The following is a 24,872-nucleotide window of genomic DNA, read 5'->3' as shown; positions in this document are numbered from 1 at the left end:
CCACCTATTTAGCTAAAATAAATATATATATACAGTATATCTTATTTGTTTCTAGTTCCCTGTTTTGCATGTTATTTTGGCATTAATACGTGTCACATATCAGTTTGCAAATGGTTCTGTGGTGATAGGGCAGCCAGCAGAAAATAAGAAGCGTAGGGGTTGGTAATGTTCTCTAGTTGCGACGTGACTGGCTCAGTGTTCTGTCACTCATGGGGACACTACCTCACTGCAAAATCTACGAGAGCTCAAAAATTCAAGCCCCTTGGGTGCTGCCATAGATTTACATTAGAAGTGCCAATCCAGGAAGGCTCAAGGTTATTGGCCACAGATAAAATGATGACAAATCACATTATATCTACTGTAGCTTTGATTGGGCTGATCATGTCAACATCATACTTTCAAAATCTTAGCTAGCAAGCTAGACAAGCAGTCATCATCATGAATCAATACAACAGTCTACTGGCAAATCCTTTTCAATCCTTGTCATATGAAGAGCAATTATAGATAAAACGTATTGGTGCTCATCGGCCATTGGACATAAATGACCTGCTATTCAGTGGAGTGGGTGTGGGGTCCAAGTCTGGGTTTAAGGGTCTCTTTTCCAAACTTAAAACGATAAACATTCACATCCAACACCATAGGTCAGAAAATGTTGAATACATTGGCCATGCTGTCAATCCAGCATGATTTCTGCCACATTCAAAACAACTGGAAACACAGAACTGGGAATCTCAGACTTCAGTGAGTTCCAGACAGCTGGGAACTTGGAAAACAAGCTCCGACTTGGAAAATACGTATTGAACAGTCATCCAACTCAGAATTCCAAGTCGGAAACTCTGGCCTCTTTCTAGAGCTCCGACCTGAAGATCACTGACGTCATGATTCAACCTTGTTTTTTTCAGAGTTCCCAGTTGTCTTGAAAGCACCATAAAGCCAGAGAATGCGAGACTTTGATGACAAAATTTGCCCACAAGAAGGATCTGAGCACAGCACACCGAGGTGAGTCCAAAAATGTCTTGTATGCTGCTGCATAAATGTAATATGTCTTAATCAAAATTAGTGCCTCGTCGTTCCCTTATGCTATAGTTTGTACATCTCAATTGTCAGAAGAAACCAGATTTGTTTAAACAAGTCAGCCATATCAGCTATGTTTTTTTTAAAGGCAGTAAATGAGGCTGAGTGAACTGTTTTGTTGCCAGACAAGGCTCCACTGATAGCCAGCTGTAGCAGTGGTAAGGATTCACTCCATGGTGCTGAAAAGAAAGCTCTGCTGTTGGGACAGCTTTATGTAGGGCTTAACAGTTTGTGGGCACCGTTTGTCACCGTTATAGTAGCATTCATGTACTGATTAGTCTTGTGGCTTTGCATCTATGTTTTTTTGTTTTCCCCACCAAGATTTACATGCTAAAATCGCCACTTAACATAACCCTTAACATTTTACATTTCAACTTGGGTAGGGACATCCAAAGGATCCCAGATAACACGAACCATATGAAATAACTCTCCTCCAAACGCAAAATGTGGAATGCCAAAATAAATGTATAAAGTGATTTAGCTAGTTGTGCAAGACATTGTATAGATGCAACTTTTAATGTTTGCATCCTTTTCTCCTTCGAGAAAACATACCTGATTCAAAGGGGGTGTGGCAGATTTCAAAACTCTTCCAGGAAGGACTGATAGGTTACGCTTGTGCTTCTGTGCCTACATTTGACATACAGTGGGGAGAACAAGTATTTGATACACTGCCGATTTTGCAGGTTTTCCTACTTAGAAAGCATGTAGAGGTCTGTAATTTTTATCATAGGTACACTTCAACTGTGAGACAGAATMAAAAAAAATCACATTGTATGATTTTTAAGTAATTCATTTGCATTTTATTGCATGACATAAGTATTTGATCACCTACCAACCAGTAAGAATTCCAGCTCTCCCAGACCTGTTAGTTTTTCTTTAAGCCCTCCTGTTCTCCACTCATTACCTGTATTAACTGCACCTGTTTGAAGTCGTTACCTGTATAAGACACCTGTCCACACACTCAATCAAACAGACTCCAACCTCTCCACAATGGCCAAGACCAGAGAGCTGTGTAAGGACATCAGGGTTAGAATTGTAGACCTGCACAAGGCTGGGATGGGCTACAGGACAATAGGCAAGCAGCTTGGTGAGAAGGCAACAACTGTTGGCGCAATTATTAGAAAATGGAAGAAGTTCAAGATGACGGTCAATCACCCTCGGTCTGGGGCTCCATGCAAGATCTCACCTCGTGGGGCATCAATGATCATGAGGAAGTTGAGGGATCAGCCCAGAACTACACGGCAGGACCTGGCCAATGACCTGAAGAGAAGGCTGGGACCAGTCTCAAAGAAAACCATTAGTAACACACTACGCCGTCATGGATTAAAATCCTGCAGCGCGCGCAAGGTCCCCCTGCTCAAGCCAGCGCATGTCCAGGCCCGTCTGAAGTTTGCCAATGACCATCTGGATGATCCAGAGGAGGAATGGGAGAAGGTCATGTGGTCTGATGAGACAAAAATAGAGCTTTTTGGTCTAAACTCCACTCGCTGTGTTTGGAGGAAGAATGATGAGTACAACCCCAAGAATACCATCTCAACCGTGAAGCATGGAGGTGGAAACATCATTCTTTTGGGATGCTTTTCTGCAAAGGGGACAGGACGACTGCACCGTATTGAGGGGAGGATGGATGGGGCCATGTATCGCGAGATCTTGGCCAACAACCTCCTTCCCTCAGTAAGAGCATTGGAGATGGGTCGTGGCTGGGTCTTCCAGCATGACAACGACCCGAAACACACAGCCAGGGCAACTAAGGAGTGGCTCCGTAAGAAGCGTCTCAAGGTCCTGGAGTGGCCTAGCCAGTCTCCAGACCTGAACCCAATAGAAAATCTTTGGAGGGAGCTGAAAGTCTGTATTGCCCAGCGACAGCCCCAAAACCTGAAGAATCTGGAGAAGGTCTGTATGGAGGAGTGGGCCAAAATCCCTGCTGCAGTGTGCAAACCTGGTCAAGAACTACAGGAAACGTATGATCTCTGTAATTGCAAACAACGGTTTCTGTACCAAATATTAAGTTCTGCTTTTCTGATGTATCAAATACTTATGTCATGCAATAAAATACAAATTAATTACTTAGAAATCATACAATGTGATTTTCTGGATTTTTGTTGAAGTGTACCTATGATAAAAATTACAGACCTCTACATGCTTTGTAAGTAGGAAAACCTGCAAAATCGGCAGTGTATCAAATACTTGTTCTCCCCACTATCTTCAGAATAAACTACAGACATGGGTATCCTTTGGTGAATTTCACCGTTTTACTAAGTTGCCAGTTTTCACAGCAGTTCACAAATGGGGAAATTATTTCAACGATGTGGCTATTAAGGCAGAAGGAATYCTCATATCAAATTAATTCCTACATCTTATAAAACAAGGATGGCAATTCCTGTTCCTATTACAGTGGATTATCATGGATAAATGTTTATCCCATATCTGTTGTATGTCAGCAAGGCAGATCATTGCCAARATGTGCTCTGCATTATCATCGCAAAAACGACCTTTACAATGGATGTCTATTTTGATAAAGTAGTTAAAATCATGCATTCTTGAAAGCTCATGTAGTCCTAGACTTCATCTTTTGTGTTTTCCTCCAATCCCAAGAAGCAGGATTCTTCACTCGTAAGGAGTGACACATTAGCCCTTTAGTAAAACTACATCTGAAGCATCATGCTATACTTTAACCCACTCCAACAGTGGCAAATTTGCCTAAATCAAGAAACATCCTTCAAACTTGACATTCCACACCTGTATGTACAGACAATAAAATATAGACAACTCCAGAAAGGAAACATATTTTCATTTCTAAAATGGTATAATTGGGAAAAGCATTAACTTGGTCCAAAGAATCTGACATTAACTCCTTGCCTATGATGCCATCAAGAGCACAAACAAAACATCAGGCTATTGTCCCCCTACGCATACACAAAAGCAGAACTCAGACTTCAGTTAGAGTATTAATCGTACACACAGAAATATACATGATTGGTCAATGGACAGGGTTGATATGCTGTTCTTGTCCTTTAATCCTCTGCCAGAGAAACAGTCTCTCAAACTCTGGGTGGATGCTTAATGTCCAACAACTTTATATGAAGGTAGCCTGGTGTGTGTCTCAAACTGTTCTTCATGTTGTGTGATTGCACGTGTGTGAATCTTGGTATGTGTGTGAATCTCCCATGCTGTAATTGGGGTCCAAGCAACTTGGAAACTCTGAACTTGGCAGGTGCTACCCATCACTGTAGCTGAACACGGTATGCACAGATGAGAAGCTTCACCTGGGGAGAAAGAAAGATTCCATCAATCAAATGTATTGGTCAAATGTAATTTATCAACAACTTGTCAGTCTTTTACAGTAACTGGGCCTAGACTCCCTCTCACCATGGCCACAAGTTACTCTGCTGTGTGTGTGTGTATATGTATGTGTACCTTGGCTGTAGGTGACTCTGCCAGGCGAATGAACAGTTTGTTGATGCCTGGCACTGGGCTGAATGAGTAGATGAAGTGACTATCCTGTGAGGTGTAATTGAAAGAGGAAAAGATCAGTGACATGAATCAATCAACTAACTATGAGGTAGAACAAAAAAAAAAATTATACCGTTCTCCAGACCAGGAGTACTCCTGATCTAGAATGAGACTCACCAGGAAGATGGGCAGCTGGAACTTGTCGTTGAGCACCACGGCGTGGACACTGCAGGGCCCACACAGCCTGGCTGTGATCTCACTCAGGAAGTTAGCATGGAAGATGAAGAGCAGGATACCTGAGCCTGGAAGGAGAGATTAAATGTTTTACCTAACTCCCCTAATACAGTGTGTGCAGGTGATTAGCACTGTTTGTAGGTGTATCCTACCCTCTCCAGGTGTGTGAGGCGATTGTTTGTAGCCGAACTCCAGAGAGAAGTCTGGTCCCTCACACAGTCTATGACAGGCCAGAGGGAACACCGGCTCCAGCAGGGCCAGCCGAGTCTCAAAGAATGCCCGGATAGTGTCCTCTGCCACACTTGATAACCTGTGTGTGTGTGTGAATAAGATATCACTTTGCTGCTAACAGTATGTGGGGTTACAGTATACCATCTTAACTCTGTTACATATGTACCTTTATTTATACATACTAACTCATAAGTTTACAGAGCAAGAGAGACATGGCAGCAACACTCACATGTTGATGTGGTCCTTGATGAGGTCGTACACAAGCAGGTTGTTGCTAACCTTGGCAAAGTACATGGCCGTATTCTTGTGTTTGGACAGGATGTTACAGTCGGCCCCGTACTCCAGTAGGAGGCGCACCACGTCAGCATTCCCCCTCTTACAAGCCTGAAGAACAGAGGCTACTGGTAAGGAACTATTGCGATAAGTCTGTCACACAGGACTTTAGCTGAAATTATGATATTTACAAATAGGGGTCATTGATTAACTTAATCTCTGTGCTTCAGCGGTGATATGTTGATTTTTAATTAAACACAGCATTTGTCTTCATCGCCCCCGTTTTTTCCCTTCCTCCTCCGTACCTTCATCAGGGCCGTCTCTCCTCCCAGTGTCGGAGCGTTGACATAGGACCCTGCCTCCAGGAGGATAGCAACTGTGGTCAGGAAGTTCTGAAATGAAGAAAAAAAAAAAGGATAGAGGGTTAAGTAAGTAAACCTTGCATAAGACATTTACACACAAACAAGAGTAGTGTATACATGTGTGTAGACTTTGTATTGAGGCGGTTTAAACCAGTTCATCCTGTGTTACCTTCTCTGCAGCGTGCATTAGGGCAGTGGTTCCGTTCTTCTGCCGTCCATTCACCTTCACCCCCTTCTTTATCAGCAGCCTCAGGATGTCATCCTGTCCCCCTGCTGCTGCCAACATACTCAGGGACATACCGCTGGAGTCCTGCAGGAGGCAACAAACTCCTTCATTACTGAGGACCAAAGCTTTCCAAAGCTGGTAGCAAACACTATGGGGAGGGGCAGGAATCAAAATATATCTGTACAGCTAATTGTTTATAGAACTAAAAAAGAGAAGTTTAGCTTTCAAAAAAGTGAACTATTATCGACTTACCTAGGGTGTTGTCTTTTCATCCAAAAGGTTTTTAAGTACTTAAAAGCATAAAGCACTGAGCAATGGTGATACACTATATTTACAAAAGTATGTGGACACCACTTCAAATAAGTGGATTCAGCTATTTCTGCCACATCCGTTGCTGACATGTGTATAAAATCGAGCACAAAGCCATACAATCTCCATAGACAAACATTGACAGTAGAATGGCCTTCCTGAAGAGCTCACTGACTTTCAACATCGCACAGTCATAGGATGCCACCTCTTAAACAAGTCAGTTCGTCGAATTTCCGCCCTGCTAGAGCTGACCCGGTCAACTGTGTTTTTTGTGTGAAGTGGAAACGTCTAGGAGCAACAACGGCTCAGCTGCAAAGTGGTAGGCCACATAAGCTCACAGAACGGGGCCGCCGAGTGCTGAAGTGCGTAAAAATTCTGTCCTCTGTTGCAACACTCACTACAGAGTCCCAAACTGCCTCTAGAGGCAACATCAGCACAATAACTGTTTGTCGAGAGCTTAATGAAATGGGTTTCCATGGTCGAACAGCTACACACAAGCCTAAGATCACCATGCGCAATGCCAAGCGTGGGCTTGAGTTGTGTAAAGCTCGCCGCCATTGGACTCCGGAGCAGTGGAAATGTGTTCTCTGTGATGAATCATGCTTCACCATCTGGCAGTCCAACGGACGAATCTGGGTTTGGCAGATGCCAGGAGAATGCTACCTGCCCGAATGCATAGTGCCAATTGTAAAGTTTGTTGGAGTAATAATGGTTTGTAATAATGGCCCAATATTAGTGCCCGGCTTCACTAATGCTCGTGGCTGAATGGAAGCAAGTCCCCGCAGCAATAATCCAACATGTAGTGGAAAGCCTTCCCAGAAGGGTGGAGGCTGTTATAGCAGGGGGGGGGGGCGCAACCCCACATGAATGCCTATGCTTTTGGAATGAGATGGTCGACAAGCAGGTGTCCACATACTTTTGTCATGTGGTGTAGATTCCTAGTATTACAACATCATGAAATCTCAAAGCTTTTTTCCATAACCGTTACAATTCCAAATCCCTGTTGGAACACTAATGATGGACATCAAGTAAGCTGTATGAATATTCTCAGAGCTGAAAGAGCATGTCTTGGGGCTAAGAACGTTTACGTCAAGTAACAATTTATTAACGGCGCAAATATAGTATCTTACAATAAACACAATAAGCACCAGGTGGTAACAAAAGGCAGCTTGATAACAAATACATGTTGGTGAAAAAAACGATTTAAGCAATGATGTCCATGTCTTYAGACAGTAAATAGTGGGGTGTGGTTTAAACCCCTGACAATTGTTCTCAGTTAACACCTAACACTGTGGCAGACCTTATGCAGTTACAACATGAACTGACAACTATGAACTAATTTATTTACATTATTCCTCCTTGATCCAATTAGAAGCAACAGAAAGGTTTACTTGCAATAGTAACATTATCTAGTAGGCAAGCGGATCAAATAATACAGAGAAGCAACAGCCGTCAAACCCTATACAAGTTAGTCAGCCTAAATGAGTGTTGAGGAACTTAAACAGCTACTGAATCAATATGGTTAAGACCGTAGTGAATAATAGCAACATTAATTTAAAAAGTTGAAATGTTTATCGTTTGACAAGAAGCAATAAAACAAGTACATGTTCAGCTAATGCCTAATAATTCACATCATATTTAGTAGAAAAGGCATGTATAAGAGAAATAGCCTAAGTTGTATGTGTGTGAATCTCTGAAACCAATTCCACATGCAGAACAAAGGATCTGTTTCCAATTGTTAAGGCAGATTTCAGTTACTTATCAATAGTAACCTTTGGCCAAAGGAGTGGATAGGAGAACCAAAAACGGCCTCAAATTGGATGGGAAGTCAACCAACTTTAGTGACCATTACTGTAAAGTTACTAGTGACCATAAACAAGGCTTTGGTTTAGGAACCATAAACTAGCCTTCACACATAAACTTGCGATGTAAAGGGATTGCTAATAAAAGTGCACCCGTTCTTGCCAAACACATCAGCTATCACCCACGCTGAGTGCGGATTCCACACTTCTTTCAAAGAGTTTACTTGCACACTTTGGGAGAAGGGTGGAAAATCAGGATGCATCCATAAATGGGCCCTTTGATAGGATCTGAACGTGTCACTGCTGAGATCGAAATTGTTGAGAAAAATAATATATATATAAAAAGAAATATAAAAAAACGACTGATACATACCGGTAGCTAGGAATACAAGATAGCTAGTTCGCTAACGTTAATAACATAAGTACAATATCCATGATAATAAACTCAACCATGCTTCAAAAGCAATCGAGTACGAATAGTGTATGTATACCTTGTATTTATAATAAGTACAATTTACAATGGAGCCGTCTTCATCTAAACATTCTTCTTGACATGATTGGATTTCAAGTGGCTCAAACATCAAGCCATACTCTTAGCTGGGCACAAATTTCGTACGTAAACCCATGGCTCAAGACTAGCATTTTCCGCTGGTGGCACTAGGCCCTAGTTCAAACATCGCTCCATCGCCGCACCGAACAAAACAATATGTAACTTTCTCTTTGGAGGAGCAGGGATAGAGTGCCGTGTGAAACCACGCAATGCGCCTCGTCGAACTTTGCCCTTTTAGTGCAATAAATCTTGTGGTTTCTTCAACACATAAGGTCACTTATGCCTGAATTCAACCCAAAACCAACAAAGTCTGCACTGTTGGTAAGTCAAGAAAAGCTTTCAACCATGACAGCCTGCTTTTAATTTCTATTCAGTTCGACTCGCCATACATTTGGCATCTGAACTGTGCGCAACTTTTTCAGTTTCAGATTTAGTCTCAACCCACAAAAATTGTAGCGTCATGCAATATAAAATGTTTGTAATCATCTTATAAAGTCAGTCATAGTTCTTTTTTTGTAATAGACTACACCGAGATGCTATTCAAGAAATAAATTGTTTAATCTAACATGTCCAATCAGGAATGCATGATTCAAGATATTTTGATGTGCAACCTAATCCCATGATTGGCATGAATTTTGGGTTGACAATATGGATATTGTTGTTATATTTGAATGTTTTTCTTTTTCAATAAAGATGAATTTTCCTTCATCTACAACATACATTTGGGGCTAATTCAACATCTGTGGAAGTGGAAATTCAAAACACATTAGATTGCTAACTAAATATGATACCCACTACTAGTAGCCATGTATTAATCAGTAAATGTAAAGTCCTGAAAAAACTCTGCAGTTGTAGGCTACCCAATGAGACCTATATGCCCTCACAATATTCAATGCGTATTTCACTCCCCACTCCGTATCTGAAAGCCATATAAAATATTGTTTGTAAAATAGTTGCTACTGAGCTCAATATTGAGTTTAGAAAAGTATACCTACAGAAAGCTGAGACCTCCTTATTGTTGTACAACCAGAACATATGTTTTTCTACCAGAGAGGAGAGTGGCTCACTTATCACATCAGCAGGCCCCAGCGAAACAGGGGCAGGAGGGCAGACACTAATATTACAGGAATGAGGATAATGAACTTTACTGTTTGACCATATCGTGATATTAGCCACTCAAAAAATAGGAAGGTTTGAGTGGGGTGACAATGTAGAATGTGCAGCTAGCACAGATGGAGCCCTGAAACACATTCACACCTCACTTCTACCAGGAATAACCTGCTAAATTCCCAGGTTTTCTGGTCAGTTGTTTTTACTCAAAACCTAACCTAGACATATACACAAAACATTTTGTACATCTGGATCCAGATTCATTTGGTGAAAGTAAAGTATACCAGTATTGTGATCAAAAAGCCAAAGTCAACAGTTTAACTGTATAGCTTTGCACAACAATCTACGAAGTTGTTTTTTTAAAAACTAAACATTATGCACTGTACTTGGTACATGTTATCTATCCATGTGGAGCATATACTGTATTTCAGTCAGTTATTGTGGCCATTTTTATGCAACATGGTTCAATCGAAACATGTGGTGCGTTTGGATTCCAAATGTACGTCAATGAGGCCTTGTTGCCATTGCTGACCCAGAAGATTCAGTTTGACAGGCTTTGGAAAGTGCCTTTGGAAAAAAAAAATTAAACAAAAAGGTATGATTCCATCCTTCCTTGCCTCCCAAGGTTGCAAATGTGTAGCCCATGCCAAAATACTGAGTTTAGGTACCACATAATGCATTGTGACAATGGAATTTTGTAGTTGAGAATTTCAACATCTGCGAAACAAGTTTGCATGCATAATATATCACTATGTAGTTGCCACGGATACGTTCGTAGAATAAAGTAGATACTTCATTCTTGCTTTACGTCACAAAGTGAGATCAGAGTGACCAAGGGTGGTCAGATTAAATCAAAAGCTATCTTCTCCTTTCTCCATCCTTGCATACCTTCARCCGTGGGAGGTTTTCAAACTAGTTCAAGGTAATCATAAGGACAGATAAACAGGATGATCTTCTGGATGTCCCAACAGCACCCCTGGTTTCTGATGCACAACTGGACTCTGTTGCAACGCTGGTTTCTGTGTCACAGGAATAGGTTTTTCACTATCCATGTTTTGTTTGCCTGAAATATGCCTCCTGCACATTGTCATTAATGTGTTATGCACATAGTTTTTTACATCTTTCCATGTCCTGCCTTGTAGAACTGGTTCAGCTGCAATACATGCGTCACATTCCTTTTTACCTGGAATCTTCATCAGTTTAGTGAAGTCTCCTAGCTGCCGCCTGACCGCAGCCTGAGCCTCATCACCCCAAATTTTCTGTTTCCTTGGTATTGCAACAGGACCTGCCTCTAGTCTCTCCTGTGCAGATACGGTCATTGTTCCACCAACTCTTTCCTTAGCACTCTTTGCCTCCGTTTCTTTTTCTTTCTTTGCCGCTCCTTTCTTTGTCTGTTGGGTGGGGTCCACTCTTGTAAGACCCTTTTTCCTTTTAATAGATTTTACTGTGTTGTGCACATAGTTTTTGATGTCTCTCCATGTCCTGTCTTGTACAGCTGGTTCATTGTGGAGGCATACTTCACAGTCCCGTTTACCTGGAACCTCCATCAATGAGATAAAGTGTCCCAACTGACGTTTCACCGCAGCCTTAGCCGCATCACTCCACGGTCTCCGTTTCCATACTGTGCCCACCTTAACCTTCCCCACAGAACCTGTCCCCTCAGGAACTGTCCCGACAGAAAGCGTCTGCGTTGGAAGTGTCTGGGCATGAAGTGTTGGTGTAATAACTGTATGCGCTGGTAGTGTTTGTGCAGGAAGTGTCTGTGCAGGATATGTTCCGGCAGGATATGACCTAGCAAGTTGTGTACCCACAAAATGTGTCCCCGCAGGATATGTCCCTTCAGCATATGACCTGACAGGATTCGTCCCTGAAGCATAAGCACTTGCAGGATATGATCTTGCATCATGTGTCTCTGCAGTATATGTCCCTGCAACATATGAACCTGCTGGATAGGTCCCTGCAGGATGTGTCACGGTAGGATAAGCCCTTGCAGAATCTGTCCCCGCAGAATATGACATTGCAGATTGTAATCCTGAAGGATATGACTTCTCAGGATATGTCCCAGCATGATATGACCTTGAAGGCTGTGCCTCCACAGTATATGACTTCGCTGAATACGTCTCTGTAGGATATGATGACCCAGTAGGACATGTCTCGGTAGGATATGTCCTTCCAGTATCTGTCCCCGCTGGATATGTCCCTGCAGAAGATGTACCTATGAAATGAATAAACAGAAGAAAAGGATTCATGAACATGTGCCATTATCATATATTGTGAAGAGGAACAGAGCAAACACTATAGAGTAATAAGTTGCCAGCTTCTCAAAAATGTAGGTCTAGTGAACATGTAAATGGCACAAAAACAACAGATTTTTCCACTGAATTGATCATTTAATCCCTTAAAACACAATGGACATCTTTCTCCAAATACCCTGTAAAGCAACTAATACTCACCATATGTAGGAGAAACAACCCTTTCCTCAGATGGCCCTGGAATTACCACTGGAACCTGATCCATTGCAAGCAGCAATTTGCTGATTTGTGCTAGATGTGCTGCGTTTTCAGAGAGCCTGTAGTACTCTTTATGGACCTGGGTGTCATGTCCCAATAACTTTGCCACCTGATCCAATTCACTTTCATTCAAGTTTAGTATTTGGCAATGRATAGCAACCTCTTTCCTCAYTGTCGCATGGATCAGACTTTCAGGATTCTTTGCATCACACTCATGTGCACACTTCCTCAGACAGTCAAACCCTCTGATGTAGCTTGCTGCATCCAGGCTACGTGCAAAGACATAAGGGTTGTCCTTTGACACACCAACTTTGTCTCTGTTTGCAATAAGGATCTCAAGAGATGAGATCATCCTCTCCGTKAGTAGGACTGGCATTTTCCTACCATTTTTGCCTTCTATTTCCAACCTGGTTAATTTGTCGTCACCAAGCTCCTGCTCCAGCCTTGAGAGGTTATTGAAAATGTCTGCACTAGCTGGAGCTTTCTTTCTGTTTGTGTACGTTTCCAACAGCATTTTCGCAACCTCCCCTGTCCTTTTTCTGTTGAAGAGAGCTATTTCTGCAAGAAGAATTTCATTGAGCTTTTTCCAGACAGTGTTGGTGGGGTTCTCCAGCAATTCTTTCTTCGCTGTGTCCTCTGCAACCTTGAGAAACTTCTGAAGTTTGATCAAATCCTCAGTTAGTGAAGACACATCAACTTCATCACACTGAGGGACAGCGCTGAGGGATAGACCRGAAAAACAGTTATTCCAATCGTTTTCAAGTAGTTCAATGAACCTTTTGGCTTGTTCCTCTGCCTCACGGTCCTCTGTCATACGACTCTCCCCAAAAGCTATTTCAGTAGCTCTTTTCAAGGAATAGCCAATCTTTAAAGCAAGAGATGGGGTCTTGTACCTGTCGGAGGCAGGGTCATGACCACTCATTTTCCTGGCAGCATGAACGGCCAATTTGAATTTGGATGGTACACATACTTCATGCARRTATTGMACAYCACAGTCCATCTCATTTACAKYAAGTACAAATCTAGCCAATTCCCTCATTTTTGAACCAATGTAAGTAAACTGCGACTTGGCATGACCATGCTTTGCAGATAGTGCATTGCCATATTTACATATCAGGGGATCATTTTTGATGTGGCATGAGATGTCATCTTGATTCATATTGTGTATTATTTCTTCACATCCTCCAGTAGAATAGACAGGCAATGGAACAAGTTGAGAGGACGCAGCCTGGATCCTCACTCTTTTTCCTCCCCTCGTTTCATCTTGTCCTTTTCTGGCATTACATGAGCTCTCATGCTTCCATAAATCAATTTTGTTAAAAAAAGCTACACAGTGTTGGCAGGGTAGGTAGTCACGCACAGAAGCACCACTGTAAGAGGGTATTTTCTTTGTCACAACTTCATCTCCACATTGAAGAATTTCTAAGTTGTGTTGATCGTTGCCTTTGTTACGGAGTTGGTCAAGCAAGAGAGACCTGATTTTGGAGAGTTCTGGGAAGCTGATAGCATGAGCAACAGCTGCTTCTTCTGCGTGCATCCTTTCTAAATGTCTTGCAATTTTGTGGTGTGGTTCATTGCAATACAGGCAGAAGTACTTTTTGTCCAATTTTCCCTTATCATCATCATCTATCGTACTACATGCGCTGACTGTCATTTTTKTGCTGGAACGTAAGCTTGACCGTGTACCTTTCCGTGGCGCAAATATTTTGCGGCAAGTCTTTTTAGCTTGTGCCGTTTTTGGAGGGTACTGCTCATATTCATCCTCGCATGAGCTTTCTGCATTAGATGGAAGAGGATCTGACCCACTTGGAACGTTTGAATCAAGTCTTTGTCGTTCTACCTCATCACCAGAACTGTTTTCGTGAATCTCATCACCACTCAAACTGCTTTCCTCAGCACCCTTCTTTATGTCACATAAAGTCTTCTCCACATCCCATGACGTATTATCTTCAACACATGAAGTCTTCTTTTTATTGTGTAGAGAATGTTTCTCTTCCTTGTGTAAATGATTCTCTTCGCATAGAGGAATCTCATCTTTGCAAAGAGAATTCCTTTCGCGGTGAGGATTCCTTTTGCGGTGAAGATTCCCCAGGCTGCGGTGAAGATTCCCCAGGCTGCGAGGATTCCCTGCTGCACATAAAGGCTTCTCTTCATCACTTAATCTCTTCTCTTCATCACATAAAGTCTTCTTTTCCTCATTTAAAATATCCTCTTCCTCATTTAAACTCTTCTCTTTGCCACTTAAACTCTTCTGTTCAACAGTGTATGCCTGTAAAAGAACAAGTAAACGTAAGATTCATAACTTATGAAAGGTTAATCTCATGATGCATTCCGTTTCAAATGTATGAAAAGTGGGACGTAAAACAAGCAGCTTCATAGCTGTTGGGAGTTAGTGTTTAACTTTTGTGGCAAAGAGAAATTAGGTAAACTATACCATCATACTAGACAAAGCTGGTGTCCCCTGCCCTGTTTCATACACAGAAAAATCTAAAATCGTGAAAACCTCATAGTACTGCTCATTGAAAACATGTACAGTACACATTGTGAGTCATTCAAATGATCGCCTAAGAGCAACAATGCTCTCAACTTCAATCACAGTCAAGCAAGAATCAATGCAATGGTTACACAGCACCAAACTGCGTGTAGACTGAATTCTTCAATAATAAAAAAACCACATTTGACCCATTCAAGGAATAGTTTATGGCTTTATTGTATTAAATCAGCGAACTACAACGTTTTGACATTGTAAATATGTCTGATGAGGAATTAATAATGTGATGTTGGATGAGATGCTGCATGGAGACGAGGAAGGTACATAAAAGAAAACGCCATGCAACTAGGCTTCTAACCTAATTGTGCCAATGACTGTTTTGAATCCTCAATATATTCAGTATTTAGTGACCTACATGCAATGATGAGCGTTTGGTGGGTGATTTAAAAGTGTTTTCACAAATAGACCTGAATAAGATCCTGGAGTGTTTGGCTGCCTATAAAGATGCAAAACAAACTCTGGTCCAAATTAATTCTGGTACTTGCCCAACAGTTACAGTTGCAGCAGAACGTTTGAGACATATAATATATTCAGCAGGCCCTTAAAAACACCGATTGGTCCACACTAACACTATCGAGTCCTTATAAATTGTAATAATTAACAAAGCTAAATTGGACAACCCAAACAAAATAATAATGTAACTGGGCAAGTAATATTAGCCTATGTAAATACATATTTTGTTAATAGAATACATGCTTATGTCAGTAGTTTGTTAAACTGTGAAGGTTTTGTTCGATTCATATTTAATTATTATTGTACACAAAGACAACTGTATGGCAAAAGCTGAAATGTGTTACTGGTATTGTAATGAGTGACTAAGGAAGGTTTTTTATTTTAGCTTTTCGGCTATTCATTGTCGATAATGAAGATGAGTGAAATGTCAGTGCTGCTATGTCCGCAGCAGTTTTACATGCTCTGCGGTGGTGCAAGAATACTTTTCTGAAGGCATTACTGTACCTGAGGTAAATGTTGTATCTTATAGCTTCTTGTGAACTTTGACCTCTTGCTCATCATGTTCTGTGTCTGTTAATGAGAAGATAATACCTGTCTGAGACCACTCTAGCTGCCTCCATAGTAACGTATGAAAATTCTGACAACTGTGCACAACAACAAACATTCAATGCAATATAAAGCTTGGATTTATTCATTGCCAGACAAAGTTGGCACAACAGTTTATTAGGTATGATAATAGGCAAAACATGTTAAAGCGATAAACATTACATTTTACAAACTGCATTTTCCTATTCAAGCTTAACACATCTTTACAAAACAATCTGTAGCTCCATTGGGCTAAATTAAATAACTGAGTAGTTAAAGGGCATAATCTGCTTACCTTCGATTGCTTAGCGGTCCTCAATGGATACAGTCAGCAGGTACTGTAGTCGGATTSTCTCTTTCAATGTCCTGGTATTCAACCTCTGCATGCCATCACTGGCTCGCACGTTATATCCAATATTTAAACTGTTTTATAACTCGATCAGAGTGGCTAAGTTGATCCAGTTGTATCTATGTTTGAACCAGACTGGCTAAATGAAAATTCATTCTACACAATACATTTAATTAAAGCAGCAATCTGTAACTTAAATTTCCAATCCTTTGTACTGTGCTTGCAGTCATTCTGGAATGAAAGTTACATATTGTGGCTTTAATTGAGTAATGAATTATAGTACTTGGCGCTGACATATATGCAATAGCTAAACATATGTATCAAAAGCGAATCTGTTGCCGCCCCAAGTTGGTTAACGTAAGTTTTTTGTTGGAAAACCCGAGAACAAAGCTAAAGCGTATGAGAAGAGAACTGTGATGTATGTCGCAAAATGGTCCTCATTTGAATGAACTCACAAGTATAACCACACACACAGGCTACTCTAACAAAAGGTAAAAACATATTTAATTGATTAGTTGTGACTAGTTAGTGCTTGTACTGGGACTGAATAAATATGTGGAACAGCTGGGGCTCCCCAAAGACAGGAGCAAAGCAGGGGGGAGAATGCAGGTGAGAGGTACTCTCTTTGGAACACAGAACGTACCTCCTGGTCCAGATTGTAGTCCTCTTTGGAATTGAGTGCAAGTTTCACAGACATGTAATCCCCACTTTTCACTGCATCCCGCAGCTCACCTGAGGGACACACAGATTTCGCATCAGTAGTTGTCTACATCCATGTGTGGAAGAGAGAGTTCCATGTACAGCCGATGTTGAGAGACTGCTGGGAAACATGAGAGAGAAAGAGGGTATGCACTTACTGGGAGATAGAGGTGGAGCAGAAAGAATCTCATCCTCCCCGTTCAAATGTTTCTGAAAGTCCTCCAGTGTCATCCAGTCCAAGTTGAGGTCCATTCCAAGGTTAAGAGAGGCTTGACCTTTGTCTGTCAGTCACAAACCACATCCAATAGTACATTTAGTATTATTTCACATGGCCATTATGAGAGTCTCTATCCAGAAACAACCATTTGCCCCTAAACACTTGTGTAGATCTGAAAGGATTGGATAGGTGTAAACAATAATGGTAGGTTTTGTAACAGACGTGTGTGTGTTGACTTTTCTGTGTGTGTCTGTGTGTATGTATGCATGTGTGTTTGTTGGTTCTGTGGCGTACCAAACTGCGTACCAGACTTGTCAGCGCTCTCCAAGGGGTCTTGATTGTCGTCACAGGCGATGAAGAGGCGTGGCTCGCTGTCCTCCCTCCTCCTCCTCCTCCTGTCATCCTCTTGGGTCCTCCTCTCCCAACGTTGTGCCTCCTCCCTCCGGTCCTCTCCGCCAAACTTTGACTTCTGGGCGGGTTCCTCCTCTGCCTCTGCCCTGTCACCAGTCTCCATAGCACCGGGGCTCTGACTGGGCCGAAATGCTGTTAGATAAGGGAAAATAAAAAAATAAAAGGTGGCATAAAAGGGGTTCCTGTGTGGCTAAGTTTGTAGTTTGCAACGCCATGGTTGAGTTCGATTCCCACGGGGGACTAGTACGATAAAGTATGAAAATGTATGCACTCACTACTGTAAGTTACTCTGAATAAGAGTGTCTGCTAAATTACTAAAATGTCAGTTACATTTTTGTTTATGTCTTGATTGAGTCAATATTTAGTGGCTGTGTCCACTACATTCATACGCAATTCAAAAAAATAAAGACCCTTTTAATTCTTCTCACCGTCTGTATGTTTGGACTTATCTGGCTCTGGCTTCCGAGCAGGTGACTCCTTTGTCGGCTTGGTCCTTTTCTCAATTTTCCCTATGAGCTGAAATTTGAACATAAATATATTTAAGATTTTACTTGAGGCAGCTTAAGATAGACTTTGAGGGCCCTGCCACTGGCTATATCACCAGCGTTTATTTACTAACCCCGTACATTTAGTGCAGAACTGCTTGGCATACCTTTGGTGGTTTAGTGTTCTCTGTGGGGGTGGGCTGGTGGACCATCTGTTTGCGGGGAACACGGTCCTTGGCCTCGCAGTTCAGCAGGAACTTCTCAAACAGGTTAGTGGAGGCGGTCGGCTCCTTATCCCCAGCAACTACAACTTTAGACTCCTCCACAGTCTTGCTAGTGCTTGCCCCTGCACCAGAGGAGGAAGAGGAAGACGAGGATGAGGAAGAGGGAATTTTAGGCGGTGCAGGAGTGGCCTCGTGGCTCTTGCCCTTGGCCTTCTTGTGGACTTGGGCCGGGGCAGGAGTGTCGCTGGAGTCAGAGGTTGGTGTGGGCTCATCCCGGCCCTGGCTCTTGGAGGAAGTGAGGCTCTTCAGTTTTGCGAGGCCGCTTGCGGAGAGCATTGGCGACGAAGTTTCCAGTTTCTTGCCTTTCTTGTCCTGAAGTAAGTCCTTGATGCCCTGCAGCTTCAGTTCTGACTTACTCTTCTTATTCTTGGGCTTGTCATCAGCGCGAGACTTTTCCGTTGTGGTGGTATCATCCGTCTGGGACTCAGATGGCCCCTCGCTAAGCTCCTCTTCCAGGGGGGCRGTGGCCTCATCTTCAGTGGACTCCAGATCACCCCTTCGATCCTTCTTTTTCTTCTTTTTCTTCTTCCCTTCCTCCCCATTCTCTTTTTTTCCGTGCTTTCCTCCATCCTTGGCCTTGTCCTTCCTGTGCTTCTTGGAGGGCACAGGGGCTTCTTCCTCTTCATCGGAGTCAACAAATCTCTTTTTGGAGTCGGACATCTTGGTTCCGCGGCCAGGGGTTGGGGGAGGGGAAAGCTCCTCTTCATCAGACTCCGGTGCCGGACGAGGCCTGAAGTCCTCCTTGCGCTTGTCTTTCTTCTTTTTCCTCTTCTCCTTCAGGGGAGGTGCCTCCTCCTCCTCCTCCTCTTCTCTGGGCTTCTTCTTTTTCTTCTTCTTAACATGCAGGTCTGTGGGCTTGTCAATATCACTGTCGCTGTCAGAGTCAGCATCGAACACATCACTCTTCATGGGCAACTTCTACAAAGGAGAGGGGATATTCACATCAGCCATTGAAAGTGATATTGGTTACTCGAAAGGTAGTTAATGTAACAGTCAGTCCTATAAAGCCCTTTCCATTACAGCAATTAGACTCGCCTTTCTTACGATGGCTATGATCCTTCTGGATGGGACTTACCATGCATTTCTTAGCATCTTGGTCTTTCGTGACCTTAGCCTCTGCCAGAGCCCTCTTGTAGCCCAGGAGCACCTCCCTGCAATCCTCCAGGTGGGCCTCAGGCTCCCACGTGTCATCGTCAGAGGAGTAGTTCTTCCAGCGAACGCGGTACAGTACCTCCCCCTAAAGACAAGGGCAAATACAAGTGGGTGAGAGCAATATGGAGATTTTTTTTTTTTTTTACCAGTTCAGTTCTTTCACATCATTGCAGAAGATGAAAACTGACTGAGTGACTGTATTGGGCCTACACCTACTCATAGACCTCCTGTGTGTATAAAAAAGACCTAGAGTTTGTATTAAATCTGACACATGCCTACTCAGACCTCTCCATCTGACACAAACACACATTCCGTTAAGCGGCTGTGTCTGGCAATGTGGCACACAGCCAGAACTCCCAGTCCCCTCCTTCCCATCCAGGGCACTGGGACACCAAAGAGAACCAGTCACAGGGGACAACCGTTCTGACACTAGCTAGGTTTCCATCCAAATGGCGACAGATTTTCATGCGAATATTCTAAAATCTGCATAAAAACAATACGCATTTTCCCACCAGAGATGTCTCCATCAAATGTACTTGTTGCAGATAAAAGGCTGTGCGTGATATATTGCACAAACAACTTTTGAGGTTAATTTCCAAAGTTAAATGGGTTTCCATCACATTTTCAACTCTACTGATCGTTTTGTCACAAACATGTTGCGTTTTATAGCAAATGTGCACACTCTTCTATTGGCATGTGGCTCTAGCCAATAGTTCCCAGATACAGCGTGGGTAGGCTACCTACATGATGATATTATTTTGGACAAAAGAGATCATTTCTATTTGTCAAATGACAGCCAAGCATGATCATCATGTCACCAGAAGAGCCTAGATATTTATTGGAAAGAAGAATCAAGCTCATCATCGCGCACTTTCACCACCCTGTGTAGTTTATCGTAATTTATTTAATCTGTAGCCTAATAAACTGCATGCTTTCCTGAGTCGTAGTGGGAGGACCACAACATATCACGTGACGCCAAATTTATTTTGATATTATATTAATATTAGCGCATAAAGGTGCTTCCACTGCCATTTCTCACAATTAATTTCTCACAAAATGATCCCACCTTGTCTAGCGTATTTTGTTTTGTTGACATCTGGAAAGTTTAGACAAATTTGCTGTTTCCATCACTCCTGTCGTGACATTCTTTATCCAACATGTCCTTTACTCACATAAAAAGTTGGCTGAAAACCTGGTTACTTTGACAGTAGATTTTGCTTGTATCATGTGACTAATGTGTTCTGGTTCAAATGAGGTACACATGTGACTGCAGCACAGTGCATGGCTGGTCGTGATTGTAAACAAAGCACAATGAGAGTCAGGTTTCTCTCCACCCGCCTCCCTCAGAGGCTTTGTTTTCCTTTTTCCCGCCCTCATACTCTCAGCTCAAAAGCAATTTAGATAAGAGGAACTGGCTGTGCAAGTGACTTCTTCACACACACCACTCCTCCTCATCCAATACTGCCCTCCCCTCTTCTTCCGGAACTCTGGAGGTTTGGCGGGGCTGGGTGTTTCACTCTGAATCGCTGTTGAGCCACAATCACAAGCCTCAGAAAATCCTATTTTTCTCCCATTCACCTAACACTCTCTCAATCTCACACAGATCAGACCTACACAAACACATTCTCTCCCTTTACTTATACACACAGATTCTTGCTTGCACTTTAATAGAGGAGCCTACTGCTTAATCACTCAGTGACACATGGCCCATGTTGTGTGGCAACTCAGCAACTCTCCTCTATAGTGTAGTACAGTGATGTCACCAGACTGAAATGTGGTAGCCAACTGTGATTGTCAGGGACCTATGCCAAACTCTGCCCCCCACCCCACCCCAAAGTGTGAACTTACCCTCATACATAAAAAAGCATTGGATTGGTGTAAGAAAAATGGTTGACTGTCTACACCAATTAGCATACCAGGTAAGTCAGTTGTTCCATGTCAACAAACTAATGTGTATGTACACTGCCATCTTGTCCATTTAAAATCTTCTCTCCATCTTTGAGAGAAGATTTGAAATAGACAAGATGGCGGTAYACACWTTGTTGGATTACTTCATGGTGCAAAAAAAAGATGTAATTTTAAAAAATGGCGCATTTTCTAAATTCCAACCTGCAACTAGCCATGGAAGTTAATAAGACAGCCGTGGTTTCCAAGTCGGGAATTGTTTAACCATTGCCAATTAGAGACTGGTCGAAAATGTCCTGCATGCCCTTAACACTAACTGTTAACGTTACCTAAGTATCAACGGCTATCCGCCAAACTGTAACAGCTAGTAATATCTTAATAGCTCTGGTCTGTACCATCTTATTACGTACCGTGGAAAATTTGCTTAATCGCTAATACGTCCAGATATTTAGCTAACTAACTTACATAAAACATGTCTAGACTATTAGCTAGTTTGCTAACGTTAGCACTTTCCTAACCAACTGGCATAGCAACTTAACTAGCACATGTAGCTAGTTAGCTAGCTCATTAAAGACAATTACGACTTGGTTGTGCAAGGCTTAGTACAGAGGGTTTGTTGTATTTGGCAAGTCTGCGCAAGTGGGGCTGGCTGAAGTCCAGAAACGCGAAAGAATAACATCAGTCTGTCCGACCTTGGCCTAGCGCAAGGAGAGGGCGTCGTATGGGCAAAGTTGTGCAGCCATTTCAATTTCCTTTCAGTTGGCTAACTGTGCGTGGATATTTTAGCATTTCTAGCTAGCTATGTTGTCTATTTACAGTTTAAATAAATTAATCACGGTACCCGCTCATTGTTGTCACATTGTGTAGCTAGATAAAGCTAACGTTCAGCTAGATGGCTAACAACCAAAACTGCCTAGCAGTAACGTTAGCTAGCTAGTTTCGTTACCTCCTCCGTTCGCATGTCAATAATCCTCTCCACTTCGTACACATCTTCAACCTCGTCTTCGCTGTCTCCAGCCTCTGGCTTTTCCGCCATTTTATCGTTAGTTATAAACAATTATTCGTTACTTTTCTTATTATGCCTTAGCCGGTATTACAGCCAAGGCCGGAGCTAGCTAACTAGCTACAGTACAAGATGTCTATTTTTTCATTTACTTCGCTAGCCACAGTGAGTTTCTGCTACTAGCTAGCTGGTTAACATTACAGAGGGGGAGCTGATAGACTAGGTGAGCTGTCTGAATAGGCGGGGAAAACTAACAGTGCATTTTCACCAGACGTGGCGTCAGCAGGAGAAGGTCCGCCCCCATTCATTCTTGATGGCACACAGAGAAATGTGCAGGGTATTGTGGGAAATGAGCGGCGAGAACCCGGCTAGCAGAGCGGGAGAAAAAGTTGGTGAAACATCTTTGATATGTTGTAATGGCCAGGTATATTTTCTCATTAACGTGGTATTTACACTGAACAAAAATATAAACGCAATATGTAAAGTGTTGGTCCCATGTTTCATGAGCTGAAATAAAAGATCCCAGAAATGTTCCATACACACAAAAAGCTTACTTCTCTAAAATGTTCATGGGTCCCCAGATCCTCAAAGGGTTCTACAGCTGCACCATCGATAGCATCCTGACCAGTTGCATCACCGCCTGGTACAGCAACTGCTTGGCATCTGACCTTAAGGCGCAACAGGCCCAGKACATTACTGGGGCCAAGCTTCCTGCCATCCAGGACCTATATAATAGGCGGTGTCAGAGACTCCAGAGACTATTTTCTCTGCTACCGCATGGCAAGCGGTACCGGAGCGCCAAGTCTAGGACCAAAAGGCCCCTCAACATCTTCTACCCCCAAGCCATAAGGATGCTGAACAATTCATTAAATCACCACCGGACAATTTACATTGACCCCCCCCCCCTTTTGTACACTGCTGCTACTCCCTGTTTGTTTGTTACCTCTGCATAGTCACTTCACCCCCAACTACATGTACAGATTACCTCAACTAGCCTTTACCCCCGCACACTGACTCGGTACCGGAGCCCGCTGTATATAGCCTCTTCATGTGGTGTTACATTCTTATGGTGTTATTTTTTAATAATACTTTTTATTTTAGTCTACTTGGTAAATATTTTCTTCTTCTTGAACTGCACTGTTGGTTAAGGGCTTGTAAGTATGCATTTCACGGTAAGGTCTACACTTGTTGTATTCAGCGCATGTGACAAATAAAGTTGGATTTGATTTGATATTACAGTAATGTATTCACTATTGAATCCACTAGGTGGCATAACCAATCTTGTTTCATGTACCCTGCACCTAAACATTTGTAGGATGTGTGCACATTGCCTGCAACTGGGGGAGAATTTCAATTGCATACTTCACACCTCCTCTCTCCTCGCTTCCTTCCCAAAACCCATTGGATGAGAAAGCCAGAGGTCCCTCCCCTCTGACCTTCTCTTCCTCCAATAGGTTTTGTGCAGTGGAGGCTGCTGAGGGGAGGACGGCTCATAATAATATATTTCCCAAATGAGAAAACCCCTAGGTGGTATATAGCTACAACTGGAAGGTTAAGACAACTTTTCCTTGCAGCTTAGTAGAACTTACACAGCAGGTTAGGAGAATTAACGTAGCAGGTTAGGATAATTATGGTTATGGCGAGGGTAGGGAGCAACACATCTGCCACGCTGATCCTCAACACTGGAGCCCCCCAGGGGTGCGTGCTCAGTCCCCTCCTGTACTCCCTGTTCACCCACGACTGCATGGCCAAGCACGACTCCAACACCATCCTTAAGTTTGCAGACAACACAACAGTGGTAGGCCTGATTACCGACAACGACGAGACAGCCTATAGGGAGGAGGTCAGAGACCTGGCCGAGTGGTGCCAGAATAACAACCTATCCCTCAACGTAACCAAGACTAAGGAGATGATTGTGGACTACAGGAAAAGGAGGACCGGGCACGCCCCCATTCTCATCGACGGGGCTGTAGTAGAGCAGGTTGAGAGCTTTAAGTTCCTTGGTGTCCACATCACCAACAAACTATCATGGTCCAAACAAACCAAGACAGTCGTGAAGAGGGCACGACAAAGCCTATTCCTCCTCAGGAAACTAAAAAGATTTGGCATGGGTCCTGAGATCCTCAAAAGGTTCTACAGCTGCAACATCGAGAGCATCCTGACTGGTTGCATCACTGCCTGGTACAGCAATTGCTCGGCCTTCGACCGCAAGGCACTACAGAGGGTAGTGCCTACGGCCCAGTACATCATTGGGGCTAAGCTGCCTGCCATCCAGGACCTCTACACCAGGCGGTGTCAGAGGAAGGCCCTAAAAATTGTCAAAGACCCCAGCCACAGACTGTTCTCTCTACTACCGCATGGCAAGCGGTACCGGAGTGCCAAATCTAGGACAAAAAGGCTTCTCAACAGTTTTTACCCCCAAGCCATAAGACTCCTGAACAGGTAATCAAATGGCTACCCGGACTATTTGCATTGTGTGCCCCTCCCCCCCTCTCTCTTTTACGCTGCTGCTACTCTCTGTTTATCATATATGCATAGTCACTTTAACTATACATTCATGTACATACTACCTCAATTGGCCCGACCAACCAGTGTCCCCGCACATTGGCTAACTGGCCCAATATGTACATTGTGCAATATATTA

General features: G+C 42.8%; 1 protein-coding gene and 1 long non-coding RNA gene across 6 annotated transcripts; one reads left to right on the top strand and one right to left on the bottom strand.

Annotated features, from left to right (window-relative positions):
• Positions 1–3,302: 3,302 nt before the first annotated feature.
• On the bottom strand, positions 3,303–22,535 carry LOC111978461 (M-phase phosphoprotein 8). Of its 5 annotated transcripts, none has more exons than XM_024008575.2 (14): positions 22,172–22,535; positions 19,244–19,405; positions 18,052–19,086; positions 17,828–17,915; positions 17,283–17,531; positions 16,930–17,052; positions 16,716–16,804; positions 5,797–5,937; positions 5,571–5,657; positions 5,222–5,376; positions 4,914–5,071; positions 4,705–4,829; positions 4,492–4,575; positions 3,303–4,340 (listed from the first exon to the last, which is right to left on the bottom strand). In XM_024008575.2, the coding sequence occupies exons 1-14, from the start codon at positions 22,259–22,261 to the stop codon at positions 4,299–4,301; spliced, it is 2,628 nt and encodes an 875-aa protein (XP_023864343.1). In that variant the 5' UTR covers positions 22,262–22,535; the 3' UTR covers positions 3,303–4,298. The 5 variants fall into 5 exon arrangements, with proteins under 5 accessions (XP_023864343.1, XP_070304680.1, XP_023864311.1 ...); XM_070448579.1 differs by having other exon boundaries at positions 17,295–17,531; XM_024008543.2 differs by lacking the exons at positions 3,303–4,340; positions 4,492–4,575; positions 4,705–4,829; ... (2 more) ...; positions 5,571–5,657; positions 5,797–5,937 and adding exons at positions 7,242–11,839; positions 12,078–14,403.
• LOC111978486 (uncharacterized) lies at positions 21,054–23,459 on the top strand. The gene is made up of 3 exons (XR_002879176.2): positions 21,054–21,239; positions 22,500–22,652; positions 22,810–23,459. It is a non-coding gene; the product is annotated as an uncharacterized lncRNA (long non-coding RNA).
• Positions 23,460–24,872: the final 1,413 nt, after the last annotated feature.

This window comes from Salvelinus sp. IW2-2015, linkage group LG2 (assembly GCF_002910315.2).
Source record: "Salvelinus sp. IW2-2015 linkage group LG2, ASM291031v2, whole genome shotgun sequence".
NCBI lineage: Eukaryota > Metazoa > Chordata > Actinopteri > Salmoniformes > Salmonidae > Salvelinus > Salvelinus sp. IW2-2015.
This window is presented reverse-complemented; position numbering and strand designations above follow the sequence as displayed.